Here is a 20,382-nt window from a genome sequence, read left to right on the forward strand (position 1 = left end):
TAGGGTATTATCTTGACATTAGATACTATAATTATATCCATATTATTATTTACTTATTTTTCCATTATTTTGGCCATTGTTGATCATTATATCCATATAATTTCTATTTACGTAATTTCCCCCTTCGTTTTATTACCTCTTCATAATTTAGATTTTTCTCTTCCTCTTCTTTTTCTCTTTCTATATCATATATTTATATATTAATAAATATCTATATTTATCTATATAAATATAGCTAGAGAGATAGATATATCTCTATGTATTTACATATTCTTCCTCTAATACACACACACACACACACACACACATACACACACAGTCCAGGCTGGTCAAACCTGCAATCCTCCTTGCTCAGCCTTCTGAGTATAGAGTTACAAGATCAGATTCTTGCATGATAGAGATACCAAGCTTTTTAACCTTTTTTTCTACAATACACTGCTTTGTTTTCTTTTGTTTCACTCTGTTTTTCAAGGAATTGTTTTTGCTGTTTTCTTGCCATTGTGTTGCTGGTCTGTTGCTATTCATCTTGGACCATTTTTTGTCTCCTTTTGATACTTTCCTCCTGTGTGATGAAGAAGATACTCAGCTGAAGAAGGAGAAGAGGAAGGGAGAGGAGGGACTAGAGAGGAAGTAGGGTATTAAGCTTCTAGAGGTGGCACGAGAATGATAGTCATCATGTACAAATTGTCTCACCCTGCTTTCTTTCTTTTAAAATCAGGAATTTAAATCAGTGCCATTAAATTAAATAATAATTTATCAATATCTATATTATAACATTATTAGGATTTCTGGTGAGAATATTTGTTTTAAGTAAAGGTAGTATTTTTGTATGAATATTCATATGTTGTTAAAGGAATCCTGCTTTTTGGACTCTGACTTTTGCTTTTAGCTGTATGTTCTTAGAGCTCTCTTTTTTGCTCTCTCACCCCCTCTCTATCTCAGTTAAAAGCTTTTTGTTGGAGAGTAACTCCTCTTGTTTTCAATTTCTCTTATCAAAACAGAAATGAAGTAGCTCAGAGTTTGTCTTGTCCTTTTACACTAGACAGATAGAGATATAGTCTCTATCTTAAACTACAAAACATGCCTTATCTCAGCTACCAAGATGCGGGGCCCAGATGGTATCAGGGTATTATTAATGCTACTTGAGAAGTTTCAGGTCATAAGCGACAAAAGCCCATAAAGAGAAAATAAAGTGCGCTCTCTCTCTCTCTCTCTCTCTCTCTCTCTCTCTCTCTCTCCTCCCCCTCTCTCTCTCTCTCTCCCTCCTTCCCTCCCTCCCTTCCTCCCTCTCTCCTTCTCTCTCTCTTTCTCTCCCTCCTTCCTTCCCACCATCCCTCCCTCCCTCCTTCCTTTCATCTTTCACCCACACACTCATCTTTCACACACACACATACACACACACTCATCTTTCACACACACATACACACACACACACACACACACACACACACCTCTTCATAGGCGTTAGTGTTGTGTAATCTGAAGAAGGGTACAGAAGAGTAAGCCTTGGAAATAATAGAATTTTCTTGGCCAAAACTCCCATTCCCATTATAAGATACACAGACCTCATCTTCTGTGGTTCCACACCCAAGATGTGGACTTTGCATGCTATAGAACTGCCAGAGACCGTGACTACAAATCATGGAGGCAGATAATCGGTCAACAAAACCCAATACATCTACAGTAAAATCACACTGAGAGTTTTAGCTTTTGATACTCTTAAAAACAGCAAGAATATTCACATTGCTGAGAAGAATTGTTCAATTACATCATCAGGAGAATTCAAAAATGATTGAGTTCTTTTATTATATGGTACTGCTTAAATTGCCAGAGTTTGGTCTAATACACCGGGGAAATTAGCTCCATGTGTTCTAAAATTTCAGAGAGCTGTCACAATCCATCTTTAAAAAGTAATCAAATGACCAAGATGCCAAGATGTAGCAGTTATAGAAATATTTTCTAAGTATGCAGGACAAACCTAAGTGTTCCTGGGTCTCACCATTTTTTGTACATGAACTCAATTTCACACATTAAAAGGAAAGAAGAAAAGAATCCAGTTAAGAATTATATTAATTTTCTGTCTTTCCTGATGGTTGAGAACTTTAGCATGAATTGTTTTACTTAATCTTACAAAACCTTAAAGAGTGATTTTTTTTATTAATCTCAGTTTTCTAGCAACAAATCTTCAGGATGCCCCTGTTCCCAGTCTTACAGTCTGCGACAGTGGTGAAGTGCTCCTCAAGGCTGCCTGTCACTGCTAACTTCACACACTGTGCCATTCTTGAAAAGTTCACTTTCTAAGGTTAATGTGAATTTTGCTTTATGTACTAATACCACCTATGTTAATATTTTGAAATATATATTTACTGAATGCAATAATTAAAATGATCCTTTAAACCCTCTTCTGTTGATGCTTGGAAAAGCATGCTTTAAAGAAATTAACATTTTAAATAAAATCTCAGAAGATTTCATTTTAACACAATCAAATCCATCCAACTTGACAGAAGCGTTTAGCAAAAAGGACGTAAGTTAAAAATATGATAGAAATGATTTCCATTGGAATAATCTTAAATTCTCCACTAAACTTCTTGATCTTTTAAAAGTTTACATCAATAAATGGATGTACTTATTGTTGTTAAGGATTCCCAAAAACATACATATAACATAATTGTTAATGGTTCTAAAGTAAGTTTTATTTTACAAGAATGACTGTTTGGGGAAGTAGTTGTCAAGCTTTGTGAACATTCATTTTAGCATTCTGTCTCACTTAAGCATTTATTTGAAAATAACTAAACATGCAGCTAAGTATATTATGATACAGAAATATCTAAACACATTTTTAGCTATAAAACCAGATTTAAGAAAATCAAAGGAATTGTAACATGTCTTTAATAAGCTATTGATTTTGACATTAATTTGCATACAATTGCTAAGCTAATTACAATTCATTTGTATCAACCAATTAAAGTAAAACAATGTTATGGTTCAGAGTGAATTAGTCTTATATAAAGTAAAAAGTTAAAATTCAAATTACATGGAAATAAGTACATGGCCGAACATATCATCCTGCAGTATCACACTGACATGAATGAAATTTGGAAATACATGGCTGAACAAATCATCCTGCAGTATCACACTGACATGAATGAAGTATTTGGAAAGGAAAAGGTTATTTCTAAAGCAACAACACTCGAATAATACTTAACATTATTATGGAATGTGGTTGATTTTTCACCTTCAACGAGTTAACACTAAACCAAAATACTTTCATATTTGATAGCAGAACTTGAAAGCACTATTAAATTCTGCGTATTGTAACAAGTTTAGTCACTGATCTGTGCAGAAACATGTAAACATGAATTACAGCACAGCTCTAGATTTGCTGAGTTTGACCCAGTACCCCCTTTCTCTTCTTTCCCTGGCTGTGTCTGCTTGTGTGAACCTTGGTAATATATAGAATTATTTTATTTTTCTCCTATAAATTGTATATTTATAGGGGAAAAATAGACAGTCTAACAATCTCCTCCCCATTTTAACAAGTCACAGAGGTCACTGCCTCTGCTTAAATCTCCACAGGTCAAAGGAAAGACAAGGTGCTATGAGCTGGCTGGTAGCATGCTGTTAGCACGCTTGTCTATGGGTCTCAGAGCCTGGATCTCCAAGTATTTTATTGAGCTGCGAGAAACTCCAGTTCTTACTGTGGAAAGGTTTTTCTCCATAGTTAAAGAAAACACATATTTTATTCTGCCTCCAATTGCATAACACTGCCGTGGGTTAGAGAACATAACTGTTTAGGAGAAGAGTTTTGTACATAAACCCGTGTCTTTTTTCCCCAGCATTCCTGTCAGCTGCGATGGAAGAGGAATGTGCTGCTTTCTGAGAATATCTTATTACCTTGCTATATGCCTGAAGAGTAGAAAGGGGACATGGTGCAACTAACAATTCACAACTAATTGCCTGTAGCTCAGAGTTTAGCAAAAGATTAAAAACCAAAGCCAAAAAAGCAAAAATGGGAAAAAACCTGGCAAGAGACAGCATGGGAAAAGATTTGGGCCTTAGAATTGGAGCACAAGTCTTTGACCAGGTCACCTGCACCACATCACAGTGGCCCACCACTCACAAAATGCTTGGTGGTGGTGGGGGTAAAGGCACAGCACATGAATGAAAAACACATTAAACGTTGTCATTGGTAGGTGTCAATCAATTCATAGTTTAGTGCAACTAATCAATATATCTTAAGCAAATCTACACAACGATAACTGGAAACAGCTCTCTGCTGAGTAAAGGAATTTTCATCTGAAGTACAATCAGCACTATAAAGGATTTGTCTATGTGTTTAGAAATTGTTTGCAAACTATTAACTTTAATCTTCTGGATCAATGTGTTTTACAGTCAGAATTGGGTTTTTTTACAGGTGAAAAGCAAAGCATTTCTTGTCACATGCCATACAAGTCATATCAAATAGTATGTACGCTTTTGGTGATATCTTGTATTATACTTATTTAAAGAGCATTCTCGACAAAGAGTATTCATTACTATTAGCAAAAATTCTGGTATCTTCGAAAAGAAATAAAAATAACAAATGAAGAGGACAAAGCATGAGTAAAATTCCAAACACAAAACAAATTAGTGAGTGTAGATGACTCAGAAACCTCCACTTGATGATCTCTGGCTGTAAACATTGACCAGCGAGCCTCCTCATTTACCGCTTATATCCTTTCTATCAGTGTCCTTATGAGTCCGACCGACTTCCTGTAACAGAATCCACTATAGTCAGGAAGGCACTCTTATTGAGGAAAATCTGCTTCATGCGTTGAATTCAAATCTAATGAACAAATTATTGGGTGTGAGAAATGCTGAATTCTTGACTAAAGATGGCCCGTTGGTGATTCACAGGCAAACCAAACCCTGAGAATTAGCACCTGTAATCCAGATTTGTGTGTCTGTGCAAATCTGAAGCCTTACAAACATTCAAATCCACTCTGTAAGTGGTAGATATAAACTTGCTAACATGGCAAGAAAGGCTTGAGAGACAGAGCATTATCATCTCCTTCTCACAACACCCGCCCTTATCACTAAACTTGATAGATCAAATAGCTTTGTAAAATTGAATATAAAATGCAACACTCCTCATACGGAGAGCTAACATTCACACCCAGCAGCTGCTCAGAGTTTGCCATAGGAATGCTCATGCTCGGATATATTTTGTAAAATGGCGTTCTAACCAGAAGAGGCCAGCACAGTATTGTAGTCCTTGGACCACACGGTGACTGTGTCTGCGTGGATTTCATACAGGAATGACAACATGGAAGCCAACTGAAGTTACAGCTCAGAGCATAGGTGACAACACAAGAGTGGAACCTTCCTCAGAGCTTCTGTCACAGCAGAGATATTGTGACAAGTGACAGATATCTCACACAACTTCAAAATGTCTTAGGTCTGCAGTTACACTGATTTATTCAGTGCTTCTCCATAAAGTCTGGTTAATTGTGATAATCGGCTGCGGAATAATTAATGGAATTTGTTAGAATATCTTAAATGTGAAGATAAAACTGACATGTATTGAGGAAACTCTTTTCGATGTTAACCTTCTGAGTGTTTTATTTACTATATGTTAAAGTACTCCCCATTTAGATATTTCATCTGCAATAGGCACTAATTTACATTAACCTGTTTTTATTCTATACTTTATGAAATACTATTTTAAGCAGTCTTACAGGTAATATTAACCTATGGTTGAATGTCTGAAAGTCCTTAGAATTTTTATAAAGAATCACTTTTTTATGAAGAATTTTCAGTTTAATTTCCTATTCTGATGTGCCAAATGATCAATGCTATAAAAACAAACAAACAAACAAACAAACAAAAAATAGAGAGGCTTATGTTGTTGGTCCCTTCTGGTTTAGAATAATTTAAAGTCAGTAAAGTATAAACAACATTTAGGGCTCCCTTCCTTGGGCCACAATGACAGCCTTCCTTTCTCATCAGACGTAATTTGTAAATCTTACTTTGTAAATATAGGAAGGATTTTTTTTTTTTGGAAAAATTTTCTCCAACTTAACCAAACACATGACAGTGAATGTTTCTCTTACACGAAGTTCATCATGATGCAGAAGAATTGGCCAAAAGGGTGTCTCACCTTAATGAGAAATAAACCCTAATAAATCCTCTCTGTATTTTGCCAATAATGAATTGATTTATTTTATAAGATATTGGAGACCTAGAAACTGCGGTTACCCAGGAATGTCACTGAAATTATACTAAAGTTCTTAATATTTATCTTAAAATGAGCAAATTATATTTATAATAATCTTGTTTGTTTGGGTCAATATAGAGTTAGCTTTAAATTATGTAATCCTGAGCTAGGCCAAAAAGTATAACTAAGTATGATTAATGGCTTTAGCATCTCTAGAATACAACTTTTAGATAGTTCCTTTTTTCTCAATCCTAAGAAGATCTAAAATATTTTATAAGCAATAGATTCAGCTAAAGTGTGCAATAAAGTAGTCGTGCCCTTTATTCTAGTTATTTCTAATGGGTGTAAGTCACCATAAACCATGTAGAAAGCAATCAACTACATATTATTGTTACATTTCTTTTTAAAAGAATTTTATTAAGCATTTCATTCATTTACTAATGTTACATCTCTAACATGGTGATGAAAACAGGCAACATAAGGAAAATGAGAAGATGGTCACTCAGTTAAACATCCTTAACAGTTGCTCAGATTCCCTGTGAGGATAAAGAAGGAAACTGTAAACAATCTGGCAAACTCATAGGTCTCATACCATTTTTGAAAAACTGTTGATTTTAGTAGATGTTTTAGAAAATGTGATCATTACATGGCAGTATAACCACTAAAATGATTGAGGCTTTCTTACATTTATGGTTGAGAAGTGTATCATTTGAGGTGAGTGGGAAGATCCATTTATTCTATGCTTTGCATATCTAACACCAATTTTGGAGGTACTTATTTTTGGTGTCTTTTTAAATATCCAAGCACAGATAGTTCATTATTTGATAGATAATATCAATTTCATAAGTGGTTATTTCTGTACTATGAATTTATCAATAGAATTTAAAATAATCATAGAAATTAATATAAAATGGATCCTAAAATATATTTCCACATGCCTAATATATTTATAAAGTAAATCCACAGACATATAATTAAACAACTGTGAATGTATAATCAGCATATATTAATAACACTGCATTTCAATAAAGACAAGAAGAACTAGGTTTATTTATATCGACTATCTTCACTAAAAAAACATTCTGCTTAAGTCAACCAATTTTATTGATGGGTAATTCATTTTTATGTTAGTATTGACTAAAATCATATACTTTACTTATCAATTCACATTTACAGATGACTTTCCATGCATGACACATTTTTAGTTCATTTTATTATGGCATAGATAATAAAAAATTGAACCCTTAAAACATATTACAGCAAACTCATTCTATAACTACACATCATAGATTCCCAAAAGATATTTTAAACAGCAATATCTGTTACATCTTAACAATGATTCTATGTGCTAAATTTTGATTTCACATAAATTTTCAAGTCGTTAACATTTGTGTTTTCTTCAGATCAATGAAATCTCATGTTTCTTTGGAGTCATTTCCAAAACCAGGGAAAATGCATGTGGAGTTATTTGAGGCTACTGCTGTGTGCTTGAGCATTGCATACCATTACAAGGAATGCTCATCACTAAGAGAGTAGTGTCATGTGCAGCCACCTGGGCTGAGATATGTGAGGATATGTGAGATGACACAGAATGCCAAAGCTTCCACTATTCACCATTAAGCCGGTCGGAATGCAGGCTAAATATCTAAAAGGAGAAGAAGGATTAATGAGAGCCAGTTGCTAATGGCTTATCTCGAGGTAGACGCCAAGACTCAACCATCTGGTCTTCAGCTTAGAAGGCTAGACACTTTTGAAGAGAGCAGGTGAAGCCTAGGGACCATCAGCATAAAGTAGACATGTGAATCTCCTAAGAATCTCTTGTTCATCTCTTTCACTCACCCGGACCAGCAGGGAAGCAATTGACAGACACAGTTACAAAAGACCCCATGTGTATGCAAACAAGGCCCCAGGAGTCTGGGCACACTCCTCCTCCCAGGTTTACACCTGAATGTCTTGCAGGGCTAAGCAGAAGAACCAGGTTCTTGAAACAAGTGTACAGTGACCTCTGCCCCACTCCTGTGCTAAGAGTCACAACTGTGTTTGACTGTGATAGCATAGGTAAAGAACATGGTGGAAGTGAAGAGTTTACATTTTTAACCTAACTGAAAAATCCCTGCAATAGAAATCATTTTATTTTATGACCTTAGGTCAAAGTCCTTTGTCGTGAATGAGGGATAAATAAAGGTGCCAGGGCATCTAGAAGCCCTGTCACATTAATGATTTGGACTTAGGGGAATAAGACTCAATTGCTTAAAAGGAAACAAGGGCCAATAGTATCTAATGAAAAGTTCCATAATTCAGTCTCTTTAATTCTAGGCTCAAGGTAGCTATTAGACCATTAGAAAAGATCTTAAACCCTGGCATCATTGACTGACTAACACCTTTGCAGGTGTATGCATGGAGACTTATCATTTATATAAAAAGTAATTTACTGCCATCAACACTTAATTCCAAGAAATCTGTTTTAGAATTTTAAATAAAGTACCTTTGCAGTGCATCAATATTCTATGTGTAATTACATTATTTATTCTTTTTAGCTTAAATAGAACAGAATGTTTTTATAAAAGAATACATCAATTGTTTTAATTCTCTGTAATTGAATAGCTAGTACCACTTAATTAAAAACACACTGTTTTACATGTGGACTGCTTGCAAAGAAAAGTTCATACCCTTCTTTTGCAAAAATGATTTTCAAGCCTGGCATGGTGGTGCACACCTTTAAACCCAACACTTAGGAAGCAGAGGCAGGTGGATCGATGAGATCAAGGTCAGCCTGGTCTATGGAGTGAATTCCAGGACAGCCAGGGCTACACAGAGAAAGCCTGTTCTGAAAGAAAAAAAATTTTCCCAAAGTGAGGACCAATTAACAATTTCCATGGAGATAATTTATATGAGAATATTTCTACTGAAACAGGATCATATACTTGAATCACTAAAAATAAAAAAATAAAAAAGTATTAAAAGAAAAACCTTATCTACAACACTAATGAAGTTGTGTGAAGGTAACGAGTCTCTAGACTTTGAACTCTCTGTAAGGCTCCGTTATCACTCACGAAAGGCATCCAACGTTAATCTACTGCCAACATTTTCAACTCTATGATATTCTTCTAAAGCAACATTATAATCACAAAACTTTCTTAGGAGGAGAGTGTATTTTTAAGACAATAGATGCAATAAAAAAATAAAACAGACAGGTTTGCATCCTATCACAGTTTGCACACAGAATACTCAATGAAGTCAGAGGCTACCATGCTGCATACACAAAGCACATAGTACAACCTAGTGAATATTTCACATGCTTCCATGGGTTCAGCTTGGTTCTTACATGCAACTTTATAAAGCTCTAATGGAAAGAAAGTGTATGTTAAAGGGATCCCTTTGCCTTAGACAATACTATTCAAAACTTTTAGCCACCCCCACCCAATTACTGCACACTTTTACAATGCCAGAAAAGAAGAGAAAGAGAAGTTATTAATTTTTAAAATTACCCAGCAACTCCATTGCATCGTCTTCATTATCAATGTCTTCTTCTATTACAGATGGTGTGGGGCTGTGGATGGACTCAAAGGAATCCTGGGAAAGCATCGCAGCCAGGAGTTTCTTATGCTGCTGCTGCTGCTGCTTTAATCCTTTCGTCTTTGGCTCCATCTTTAAGCTGAAAAAGTATTGATAGGTTAGTTAGCTGTGGTCAGTAATGGAAAATCTACTAAGCCAACACAATTCATTCCACTATGATGTCACACAAACTCATTACATATTGCTTGTTTTTCCCAAGGATAATGGAAATAGCGTGTTTCTGAAATACCCCTAGATTCTCAACTCTTGCCAAGTGTTGAGGTGCAAACTCTTGTTCTCTGAAGCATTTCTTCCGATTGCTGCCATGTGACCCATGCTTTTAGTACCTTTTCTGATCCAGTAAGAACTAGAAGGTTTAAATTATTCCTTGATTTCTACAGGCTTATGTCAAGCAAAACACAAGTGTTGACGTATTGATGGCACTTTGTTTTAATTCATTAAAATCAAAAGTAATGATAACCCACTGTAGATACTCCTATTTTGTGTTTCCTCCTTACTGCTTAGAGATGTTCCAAAATTCCTTCTTATCACTTCTTTAATATAAAGAATTTCATTCATTAATACCTTTTGGGAACTTCTGCTGGAAACTCACTAGGCACACAACTTAATGGTTTAGGTTACAGTCATTTACTTGGGGAGGGGTGCTTCCCTTTGCTCCCATAGTTTTAGATGAGAAATCCATAGCTCTTCTAATGATTGTTCCCCCACAAGCAATTTGATATTTACCTCTGCCTGCTTTTCAGATTTATTCTTAGAACACAGAAGAGATGGCTCAGCAGTTAAGAATACTTGAGGCTGTTGCGAAGGAGCAAGTTTCAGTTCCCAGCACCTGTATGGCAGGCAGCTCACAACCATCTGTAACTCCAGCCGCCCTGGGATTTGACACCTTCTTCTGCCTCTATGGCACCAGGCACACATATAGTGCAAAGATATACATTCAGGCAAACATTCAAATATGTAAAATAATAATTTTTGTTTTTAAATATTTCTCCTTTGAAATTGGTTTCTTGAAGTCTACTTAAGATACATATGCTTCTGTGTAAAATGCCTTGCATTATTCTACCGGGCATTTCCTAGTTTCTAGCTGCTCAGCAAGTTCAGTTATCAATTCTAAATTTTTTCCAACTTACCCACTTTTGCCTGTCTTCTTGGAACTCGATAACAATTTAGACCTTTTCTTATTTATCCATAGCTCGCTGAAGCTATATCTTGTGTGTGTGTGTGTGTGTGTGTCTGTGTGTGTGTATGCATGTGTAGCCTACATGTATGCAAATGTCCACAGAAACCAGGAGAGGGCGCTGTTGCCCCATGAAACTTGAGGCTCAGGTGGGTTGTTGATTATGACCCTCTTGCAGTGAGAGGTGTAGGTCCCCTGCAAGAGCGGCAAATGTTATTAATCTCTGGGCAATATCTTGAGACCATGTATCATATTCTTCAGTCTATTTGATCTCAATTGTTCAGAACAGGGCAATTCAAAAGGCCTACTATCTATAGCCTGTAATTTTGTCTTCTGTTATCTCTGCCTTACTATTAAGTTTACACTATTTTTATTTCTATAAATTCTTCTGTCAGTTCTATAATTTTCACGTTGTTCCTATAATTTGAGTTTATTGCTATTATTTTGTATGCTTAAATATTGCCAAGGAATTCTAATTACTTATGGAAGCATTTTTATGATGACTGCTTTAATCCCTGGCCAGGTAATTCTACTATCTGTGTTATCTCAGGCAGACACCAGTTGAGTTTCAGCACTCAGGATGTGGGTATGAATGGTTATAAAACTGTATCCTGTACAATTTGGCTATTAATTTAGGACTCTGCATGCCCCCTATAAATTCTTGTAAGTTATAAGGCAATCAACCTGCTACTGCTGAACTAGTCTGAAGTCCAATAACAATGGAATTGTCAGAGCCCTCTTGGTGTCTAGTAAAAGACATACTCAGGTTGTTAAAATGATGCCTCTAGATAGATGAACAAAGTGTCAGACTGTGGGGAAACAAAGTCTTCCCTGTGACCAGGCTATATTGTCATAGATCTTTCGCTGTGATGTCTGAAATAGCATCCATCCTACATGCATGGACATGAGAAAGGGCTAAGAGAGGTATTCTGTGATGACCAAGCAAAGGCAATCACTGTGCTAGGTTAACAAGGCTGAGCTCAACTGCCAAGTGGAGGGCTTGTCTCAGGTCGCTCACCCCTTGCCACAAAAGAAAGCAGAGGGCTTGAACACAAGAAAACCATGAGCCAAGAAATGCCATTTCTTTTTTTCCCCCATAAATTAAGACTCAGGTCCATCAGTTCTGAATAGAATGGAGAGTAGGATATTAGGGAAAGAAGAGATGAAATAAGGCTGTAATTAGGGAGAGTCAGTATGTAAACAGAGAAGATGTAAGTGGCAGTTTCACCGGCAGGACCAGTGTGTCTGGAATTTGAGCACTCAAGGTTTAGGGAAACCGGATAGTGCGGCAAGTGTTCTCCAACCTTTGATGATCCTATCTCAGAAGAGAAAGGAACTGAATTTCCACAAGGTAGAGTTTTATCAAGAAAGGACAAGGGAGTTGAGTCTATACCCAGAGGCTGGTCTCAATGATGGGCTGTGACAGAGGATACATACAGAGAAGCATAAGAAACAGGGTGGATGAGAAACAGTCAGTGCACTGTGGGTTCCAGTTCTAATTGGGTACCAGAGAGGACAGAATAGAAATCCAGGAGCTGCTGAAGAGTGAAATACCTGAAATAATATTACAGATTGCAGACAATGATGACAAGATTTAAGAAAATGTAGAAGGGATGAGTGGGGAAAGAGTAGAATTCAAAGGTAGAGAAAACGGAGAGAAAGGAACTGAGAGGTTATGGCTGGAGCAGAACTAATTATGCTCCTGTTTCATCAAGACAGGAAGAGAACTGAGAAATAATGTACTCAGGGGAAGACTGATATGAGGCTATGAGGGTGGGCTAATTATTGCTATAAGAAGATGCTGGTTAGATGTAAAGAATGTAGACTGTCATTGGTGGGATTCTTACGTCATGTTTGAAAGACGGATGCACCAGGAAAAGGAAAGGGAGACTGTTTTAGAGAGATGACAGTGGACAGGGCTTGTCAGCAGAAATCACACTTGCTTTTCTTCAGCACCATAGCCTGAGAATGGAAGATGTGGTAAGGAGGTCATGCTGCGGGCAGCCTGGGGATGCAGAGCGGTAGGTGGGATGAGAGCGGATGGGTGGCTCTTCCTGAGAACACTGGATGCTCTGCACACCATCAGATCTTTCAGATCTGAAGCAAAAACCCTTAGGGTTTGTGGGCTTTCTAGAAGTCCTTTCCAAAAAAATTGATGAAAAACAAAATATTGGAGAAGACAAAATTTGGCTCAAGACAGGCTGGCACAGTCAATTCCTGGCTTTCCAGTCTTGGGACAGGATAAAACCACTACGGGACGTAATTACGTCTTCCTGAAGTAGATATGAAGATAGTAATAATAAATACAGTTTCATAAGAATAGAGCAGATTAATACTGCAAAAGCGCACAGCAACGACTAATAGTCTTGCATCAAATTCAGGTCTTCAGACTTACCGGTAACTGCCTTTACCCGCTGTTCCATCCATCATCCCTTTCCAAAGTTTTCATCTTTATGGCCTTAAATTGTGAATTTTGATGTTACCTCTGTCATGTATTTTATGGATTTTTCATGCCCAGAAAAGCCCAAATTTGACTGTCTTTGTTTTTGAAATTCAAATGTGAAAGTTAGCCCTGCTTCAATCCATTTTCTGACTGTCTATCCTGATTTACTTCCCATAGCCCCACTCAGTATGACTTGAATGCATGGCTCTCTCTTATATATGCAGATGTTGACTGTCTTTCCGTGGAAGGAAACAGTTCCAGGCTTTTTGCATTACATATCAAAGTTAGCCTGAACATTAATGAAATGAAAACTTAATAGAAAGAGAATTTAGTTCAATTTAAAGTTTATTTCTAAGTTGTAAGATTCCTATTAATTGTATTGAATATTTACATTTTAATAACTATTCTCATTTAAGAAAACCAGTTTACCGGCTCTACAATATTTATGGATTTTATTCTTGTTTCAATTAGATGGTTCAGCTTTAAAAGAACTGATTATGTTTTCAAGGTTTGATGAACCTGTTTACTAATTCTACATTGAGATCTATCAAGTAATTTTAAGAAAATTGTTACATAACTATTGCAAAGTCTAATTAGGATGGCTTAGAACAAAATTATATAGGCTTATTAAACTTAATTTTTGTTTACAATTATATGATAAATATGTGATTATAGAAATTCCAAATGTGCAGAGGGTACATATGCTTTCCCAATAACCAGCCAGGAAAAAGAGAATTAGGAAGCTATGAACAAACATGAAAAGTCTTCACTCTTTCCCTAACACACCTCCCTCCTCTTTCTCTCTCTGCTCTCTCCCCGCCTTTCCCTCTTCCTTCCTCTCCCCTCATCCTCTACATACTTATCCCCCTCTTCCTCCATCTCTTCTTCCCCTCCCACTCTCCTTCTTTCCCACATCTCCTGCCCCTCCTCCTCTTTCTCCTTCTCTCTTTCCCACCTCTCTCCCTGTCTCTCTTCCCTCTTTCTGTCCCTGTTCTGATTCTTATCCTTGAGCTCTCTTAATTCATAATTTGAGAAACCAGGAAAGAAGATTCAGGAAAATATCTTTCATCATATTCATATACTATTTTAAATGTAACATCATAAGGTCCACAGATGTCTTTAGATGCACCCAAGGACCATTAAGATCCATGATTTTATCACTGGAGTCTCAATGTTATTCTACTACTTTATCTGTACTGTCTTTCAAATACCTTAACTCTAACCAGCAGTTAACACTATAGTTGGCAGTCATACATGACATAAGTTGTTGACTTTTTACAATGTATTTGAGGTACATAAAGAAAAAAGTTAAGGTTTGTATTATTTGTAATAAAAACTCCAAGAAAATATTTTGGGTAAGTTTCTATCCATACGACTTTCAAGGTTTGGTTTACAGTTTAATTCTCTAGTTTATCAGTGAATGTCTAATCTCTTATGGATTTGTTGTTCAGCATTGAAAAAAAGCTGTCTGTGTGCTGAGTATTGCAATAACAGCCACTTATATATGATTTATTTTCTTCTTTTCTACTAGGAAAGGCCAAGTTAGAACAATGGTCCCTAAATAAAAACGGACTCAACGGTTTTTCTTGTTAATACACTGTATTTAGCATTGGTGTAGTGATAGCCCACACCTCCTACACTCATGTAACAGATATTTATTCAAAATAGCTATGTGCTAGCCTTCATGAGAAAAAAAAGGCTGAAATAAAGGAGTTCAGGATATCATTACGATAATAATCTCAATGTTTACAACTGATAAATTATTACATTTGTTATTGCTATTTAATGACATAGGTTAATTCTATAATTATGCACTAGAAACTTTAAAACTTTCTCTCCAGAATTTCTTATTCCTTCAGATGTTTTGTGAGCCTCTGAATAAATTCAGGAACCCTGCTTTCTAATCTCAGACGAGAGAAAAACAGTTTGTAACCTAAGGATTTTTTTCTATGTGTGATCTCTATATACATGTAATATTTCTCAAGTAACTAGGATTTAGCCAAGACGTTATCACCTTTTCAATCCACAAATAACACTTCAGCTCATATTTTAAGTACAAAGTGAGTTAAGCTGAGATGACTTTTCAGGACAGAAGGACAAATATTTGAGAAATGTTTTTATAGACTGAGAAAGAGCTACAACTAGGCTTGAGAATCTCGGGGTAATAAGAGATCACTGAAGCGAGGAAGAAAATAGAGGCTCTAACATTTGCAATAAGCAGCTCTGGATATTATTATGAATAAATGAAAGCAAGATAGAAGTCGACACTTCTCTATTTTACATTTAAGAATTAAGGATCTACCAATGAAGAAGTATAAAAGTCTATTGAGTTTCATGAGTCTAGCATTAGGAAAAAAATTACCCCCATTGACAGGTGAAATTGATCTGGCATATCCCAGAAGAGAAATGAACTCTTAGACACGGTTTGCTTCTCCTTTAGGGCACTTTAACTATTTAAATAATTTAAAGTTATTTCGTGTGGAAATGGAATCAATTTTCTCCAAACCTGAAGCACATTAGTGAGCATTCTGAACTTTTCCCTCGAGCCAAGTAAGCCGAGTGGTAAGAGAGGGCCAAGGAGCCGTGAAAGTTAGTACACTGTAGAAAACACAACTCTCTCCCCTTGAGAAAAATATTTACTTGTTGACAGAAAATTTAACATAGGAAATATGAAGTTCCTGTGGCTATGCTGTACAGGGTAAAAGCCTGTGATAGCCTGTGATAGGGACCAGCTAATAGCAGTCACGGGGGCCTATGACCCTGTCAACTTTTCATAAATGAATATTTAAATGTACTTCTTCGTTTTTCATAATTCTATTTTGACCTGGCTTCCTTGACTGACACGTTTTCTGTTTTAAGTTGTACTTCTCATACTGGTCAGACCCCAGATTGGTAATGGTAAATATGCTTTATCTGACAAACATGATCTCACACCTCAGTGTTGCTCTACCTCAGTAAATGGACGCTTGTAACAAATCTCCTGCCGCCATTCTGAGAAATGTAGTCTGAATTAAATAAAAGTTATATGGAGTGGTACTTTGAAAAAGGATGCCCCATAAGCTCATATATTTGAATATTTGGTTCCCAGTAGGTGGACTGTTTGGGAAGGATTAGCAGGTGTGGCCTTGTTGGAGGTGAGTTACTGGGGGTGGGCTTTCAGGATTCAAAAGCCCATGCCAGGTCCAGTTTGACTCTGTCCCTGCCTTTTCCTTGCAGATCATGATGTAAGCTTTTAGCTAGCATTCCAACACCAAGCCTGCCTGGCCCCCTGCTACCATGATCTTCACCATTATGGTCATGGACCGACCCTTTGAAACTGTAAGTAAGACATTTATTAAATTAGCAGTTCTCAACCTGTGTCATGACCATTGTAAAACAATATTTCTGATGATCTTACGAACCCCCAACCATAAATTTATTTGGTTGCTACTTCATAACTTTAATTTTGCTGCTGAGTGGTGTCTCGGTTCCTCGGACCATGGGGAATTTGTGCTTTCAGATGGAGATCCACAGGTTGAGTGCTGCTGAATGAGATCCTTTCTTCTACAGGTTGCCATGGTAATGGTGTCCATTCACAGAAATGGAACAGTAACTAAGGCATTTGTACTTTGAACTTAAGTTCCTAAAAATATTATAGCTTATAAATTAAACCACTAAATCTAAGGACACAATAGTTGTGTTCAAGTACAGTTATCATCTGTAAGCTTAAGTGATTATAACAAAGACTTTTCTTGAGCTGGGCAGTGATGGCGAATGCCTTTAATCCCAGCACTTGGGAGGCAGAGGCAGGTGGATTTCTGAGTTGGGGCCAGCCCCGGGCCTACAAAGTGAGTTCCAGGATGGCCAGGGCTATATATAGAAACCCTGTCTAGAAAACAAAACAAAACAAAACAAAACAAAAGAGACTTTTCTCTGTAGTCCACTTTAACTATGCCTACCCCCTAATTCTTACCCACCAAAGAGTTCCCCTCTCCCTGATGATTCCTCTTCCTGGCTCCAGTCTCTCCGTCCAACTCTGAACTCCTTGCCCAGTTTTACAGCTGGTTTTTACTTATAGCTTAGAACCTCGACGTTATTTCTCCATTTGGTGTCAGTAACAAAGAAATGGAACTTACTTAAATAAGAAGGAAAAATCAAAACACAAATCAGAGGAACGCTGAGATGCTCAGACGAAAGTGTTTGCCTAGTATATATATAAAGTCTTAGAACTGCCCAAGGGAGGGAGAAGACTTTAAGAACAAAATCTAAATAACACTATTTTTTTAAACATTTTTACTACAATGCTATTTGTTTTTCTGTTGGTTTACTTCATGTACGTGTGTTTGTATGTGGGTACACTTGATTCTGCACGCACATTTCACATGTATGGAGCTCAGAGGAAAATCTGAGGGAGTTTTTCCTCTGTCATGTAGTCTCCAGGAAGATTAAACTAGGTTGGGGACAAACATGTTCGCCCTCTAAGCAGAATTTTACCCTGCTTACTATAGACAGAGTAAACCATTATTTCTTTCTGATGAGTCTAACTATGTACTTTTGGGAGACATTATGGAATGAAAATCAAAGTTATTTTTTTATCATATGCAAAGTCTAACAGTTTTCCTTATGACCGAACAAAATCATATACTTATGTTTATTTTCCCTCTCCGGTTAATGAGCACTAATACAGATTCACAAAGGAGATCCTCCTCACCTTCCCGCTAGACTAGAGCTGCTGTCTTCACTTTCCCATGAGTCATTCTTACTCCGTGGAACTGGAGGCTGCAGCATTTCAGCTGCAAGGGGATCGGCATCATTTTCTGCTCTGCCGATCCACTCCCCAATCACACGAGGTCTCAGAAGAGAAGAATTGAAAGCCACTGTTTCCTGCAGGTACAAAGAGATATAAAAAGTGCTGCTTTAGATTGCTTATTCTTGTTAACAGGTAACAGAAAAATAGCCTCCAGTGCTTGGACTCACTGGAACCAAAATGTCGTTTTGCTTCTCGCCATTCCTGCTCAATGCCTTCCTCTGTGATTTGGGCTAATTCCTGAAGACCACAGGGAGTGAAATCTTGGATTTGGGTTCTCAGAAGAGTGGGCCGGTTTTCTGAATGGAGAGAAGAGAGCCTGCAAGGCGCACAATATGCAAGGCTGTTGTGCCACAGCTGGTAAACAGCAAGTAATCGCTCTGAAAAAAACGAGCTGCAGCTAGAAAACACAACTATGAGGATGTAGGGTGGGCTAGATGCGTTTCTTACACTGTGATGCATTCTGGACTTTCAGGAATGCCATAGATACACGAAATAGGTCCATACCAACGAAAAATAGATTAGGTTAGCTGAAACCATGGAGTCTCTTCTCATACACCCGAAATGAGGCAATGCATTTGAATCACCTGTTAGCTATGACATACCTAAGAAAATATTGATGAAGAATGTTGAATATATGTAATTTCTAGGCAAATTTTAAGTTAAAAAGTCAAGTTAAAAAGAAATACCTACATGACCTAATTTTTGTCTGAAGCCTCATGTAGACTTATTGTCATCGTTTGATTCATAATTTACTTATCTATTCATTTAGTAGATTTTTAAAAATGTGCACATAGATTTAAAGCACATTTTCATTATATTAAAATTTTTAGTACTTCTGAAATATCAACCTTTTCATCATCATTTTCAATTTTATTTGTGTATTTATTTTATATCCTAGCTACAGTTTTCCTTCTCTCCTCTCTTCCCAGTCCCTTCTCCTGACTTCCTTCTAATTCCTAACCCTACCCCTATTCACCCTCCTCTGTTTCTCTTCAGAAAGTGCCAGGCCTCCTGTGGCTATCAACCAGTTATGGCATGTCAAGTTGCAGTAAGACTAGGAACCTTCTCTCCTGTTAATGGTAGATGAGGCAACCCAGTAAGAGAAGAGGGTTCCAAAGGCAGGCAACAGAGTCGGAGACAGCTCCTGCAGCTGCTGTTAGGAGTCGCACAAAATGATCAACCTACACGACTGCAACATATGCAGAGGGCCTAAGTCCGATGCAAGCTTGCTGGTTGTTGGTCCAGTCTCTGTGAACCCCGATGAGCCCAGATTAGTTGATTCTGTGGACACATTCTTCTTAAATCTCCTTACAGGAAACTTTCACTATTAGAATAATTTCAAACTGTTATTCAAAAATTCAGGCCCTGTGTCCTGTGCCTTTATGATTCACAAAATGCTATGAAAATGTAATGCAGGACACAATATATACAACATTTAAGTATTCAAATACAATAAATACACAATATTTAAGACAACATGTAATAACTTAGATACTAACTTAACAATTAAGACCACACCAAATGTGGCTTAGAATATATTTAAAGGACATTTCTCTGAGTTACAGAGAAAAGTTGGATATTTAATTAAATGTTATTAAGATTTGGTGAGATCCAAATGCTGAGAACAGCAGAGATTCAGAAGAACCCTTGGTTGCTTCTGGGAAGTTAAATGAGGTTGTGGCCGCCACCATTGTTGGGAAGTGGAACACACGGAGGGTATAAATGGCTTGGTGTTTAGGTTCAGCTGGCACAAAAATTTAGTGAGAAATAGATGATCATAGGGCAGTGGGGAGCGGTAGACAAACACAGGGATGGAGGACTCAATGACTTGTACTTTTCTGAATGCACAAAGCCTTTTTGTGATGGTATCAAAGAAAAGATAGAAGAAACAAATGCTACTTCTTTAAAAAGTATTTTGTCATTGAAAATTCTTGACCTTAGTCTGTTCACATGCAATAGATTGAAGAAACAGACTTTTGTTTGTGTACTTTATTTACATTGGATTAAGCCTAATAAACATTTCTGTGTATATATCTTTCTGAAAGTGCTTTAGTAAAGTGAACTATTCTTAATAGTACTTAGTTATACCATAATAAATAGCACTTAAATATATTTAAACACATATACACACATGTGCACATAAACAAAGGTATGTCTCTCTCTCTCTCTCTCTCTCTCTCTCTCTCTCTCTCTCTCTCTCT

General features: G+C 36.9%; 1 protein-coding gene across 4 annotated transcripts in view; it reads right to left on the minus strand.

Moving 5' to 3' along the window:
- CUNH8orf34 (chromosome unknown C8orf34 homolog) overlaps positions 1–20,382 on the minus strand; it is a 394,342-nt gene that overhangs the window by 231,997 nt on the left and 141,963 nt on the right. For 3 of the 4 annotated variants that reach the window (XM_028770071.1, XM_028770080.1, XM_028770076.1), the window contains exons 6-7: positions 18,083–18,255; positions 9,685–9,851 (exon numbers count right to left, since the gene is read on the minus strand). In XM_028770071.1, coding sequence (XP_028625904.1) covers positions 9,685–9,851; positions 18,083–18,255 — 340 coding nt within the window. Of the gene's footprint in view, positions 1–9,667; positions 9,852–18,082; positions 18,256–20,382 lie in introns of those variants that run through there. The other variant, XM_028770086.1, reaches the window with a different exon arrangement.

This window comes from Grammomys surdaster, unplaced genomic scaffold, assembly GCF_004785775.1.
Source record: "Grammomys surdaster isolate TR1022 unplaced genomic scaffold, NIH_TR_1.0 64, whole genome shotgun sequence".
Taxonomy (NCBI): Eukaryota; Metazoa; Chordata; class Mammalia; order Rodentia; family Muridae; genus Grammomys; species Grammomys surdaster.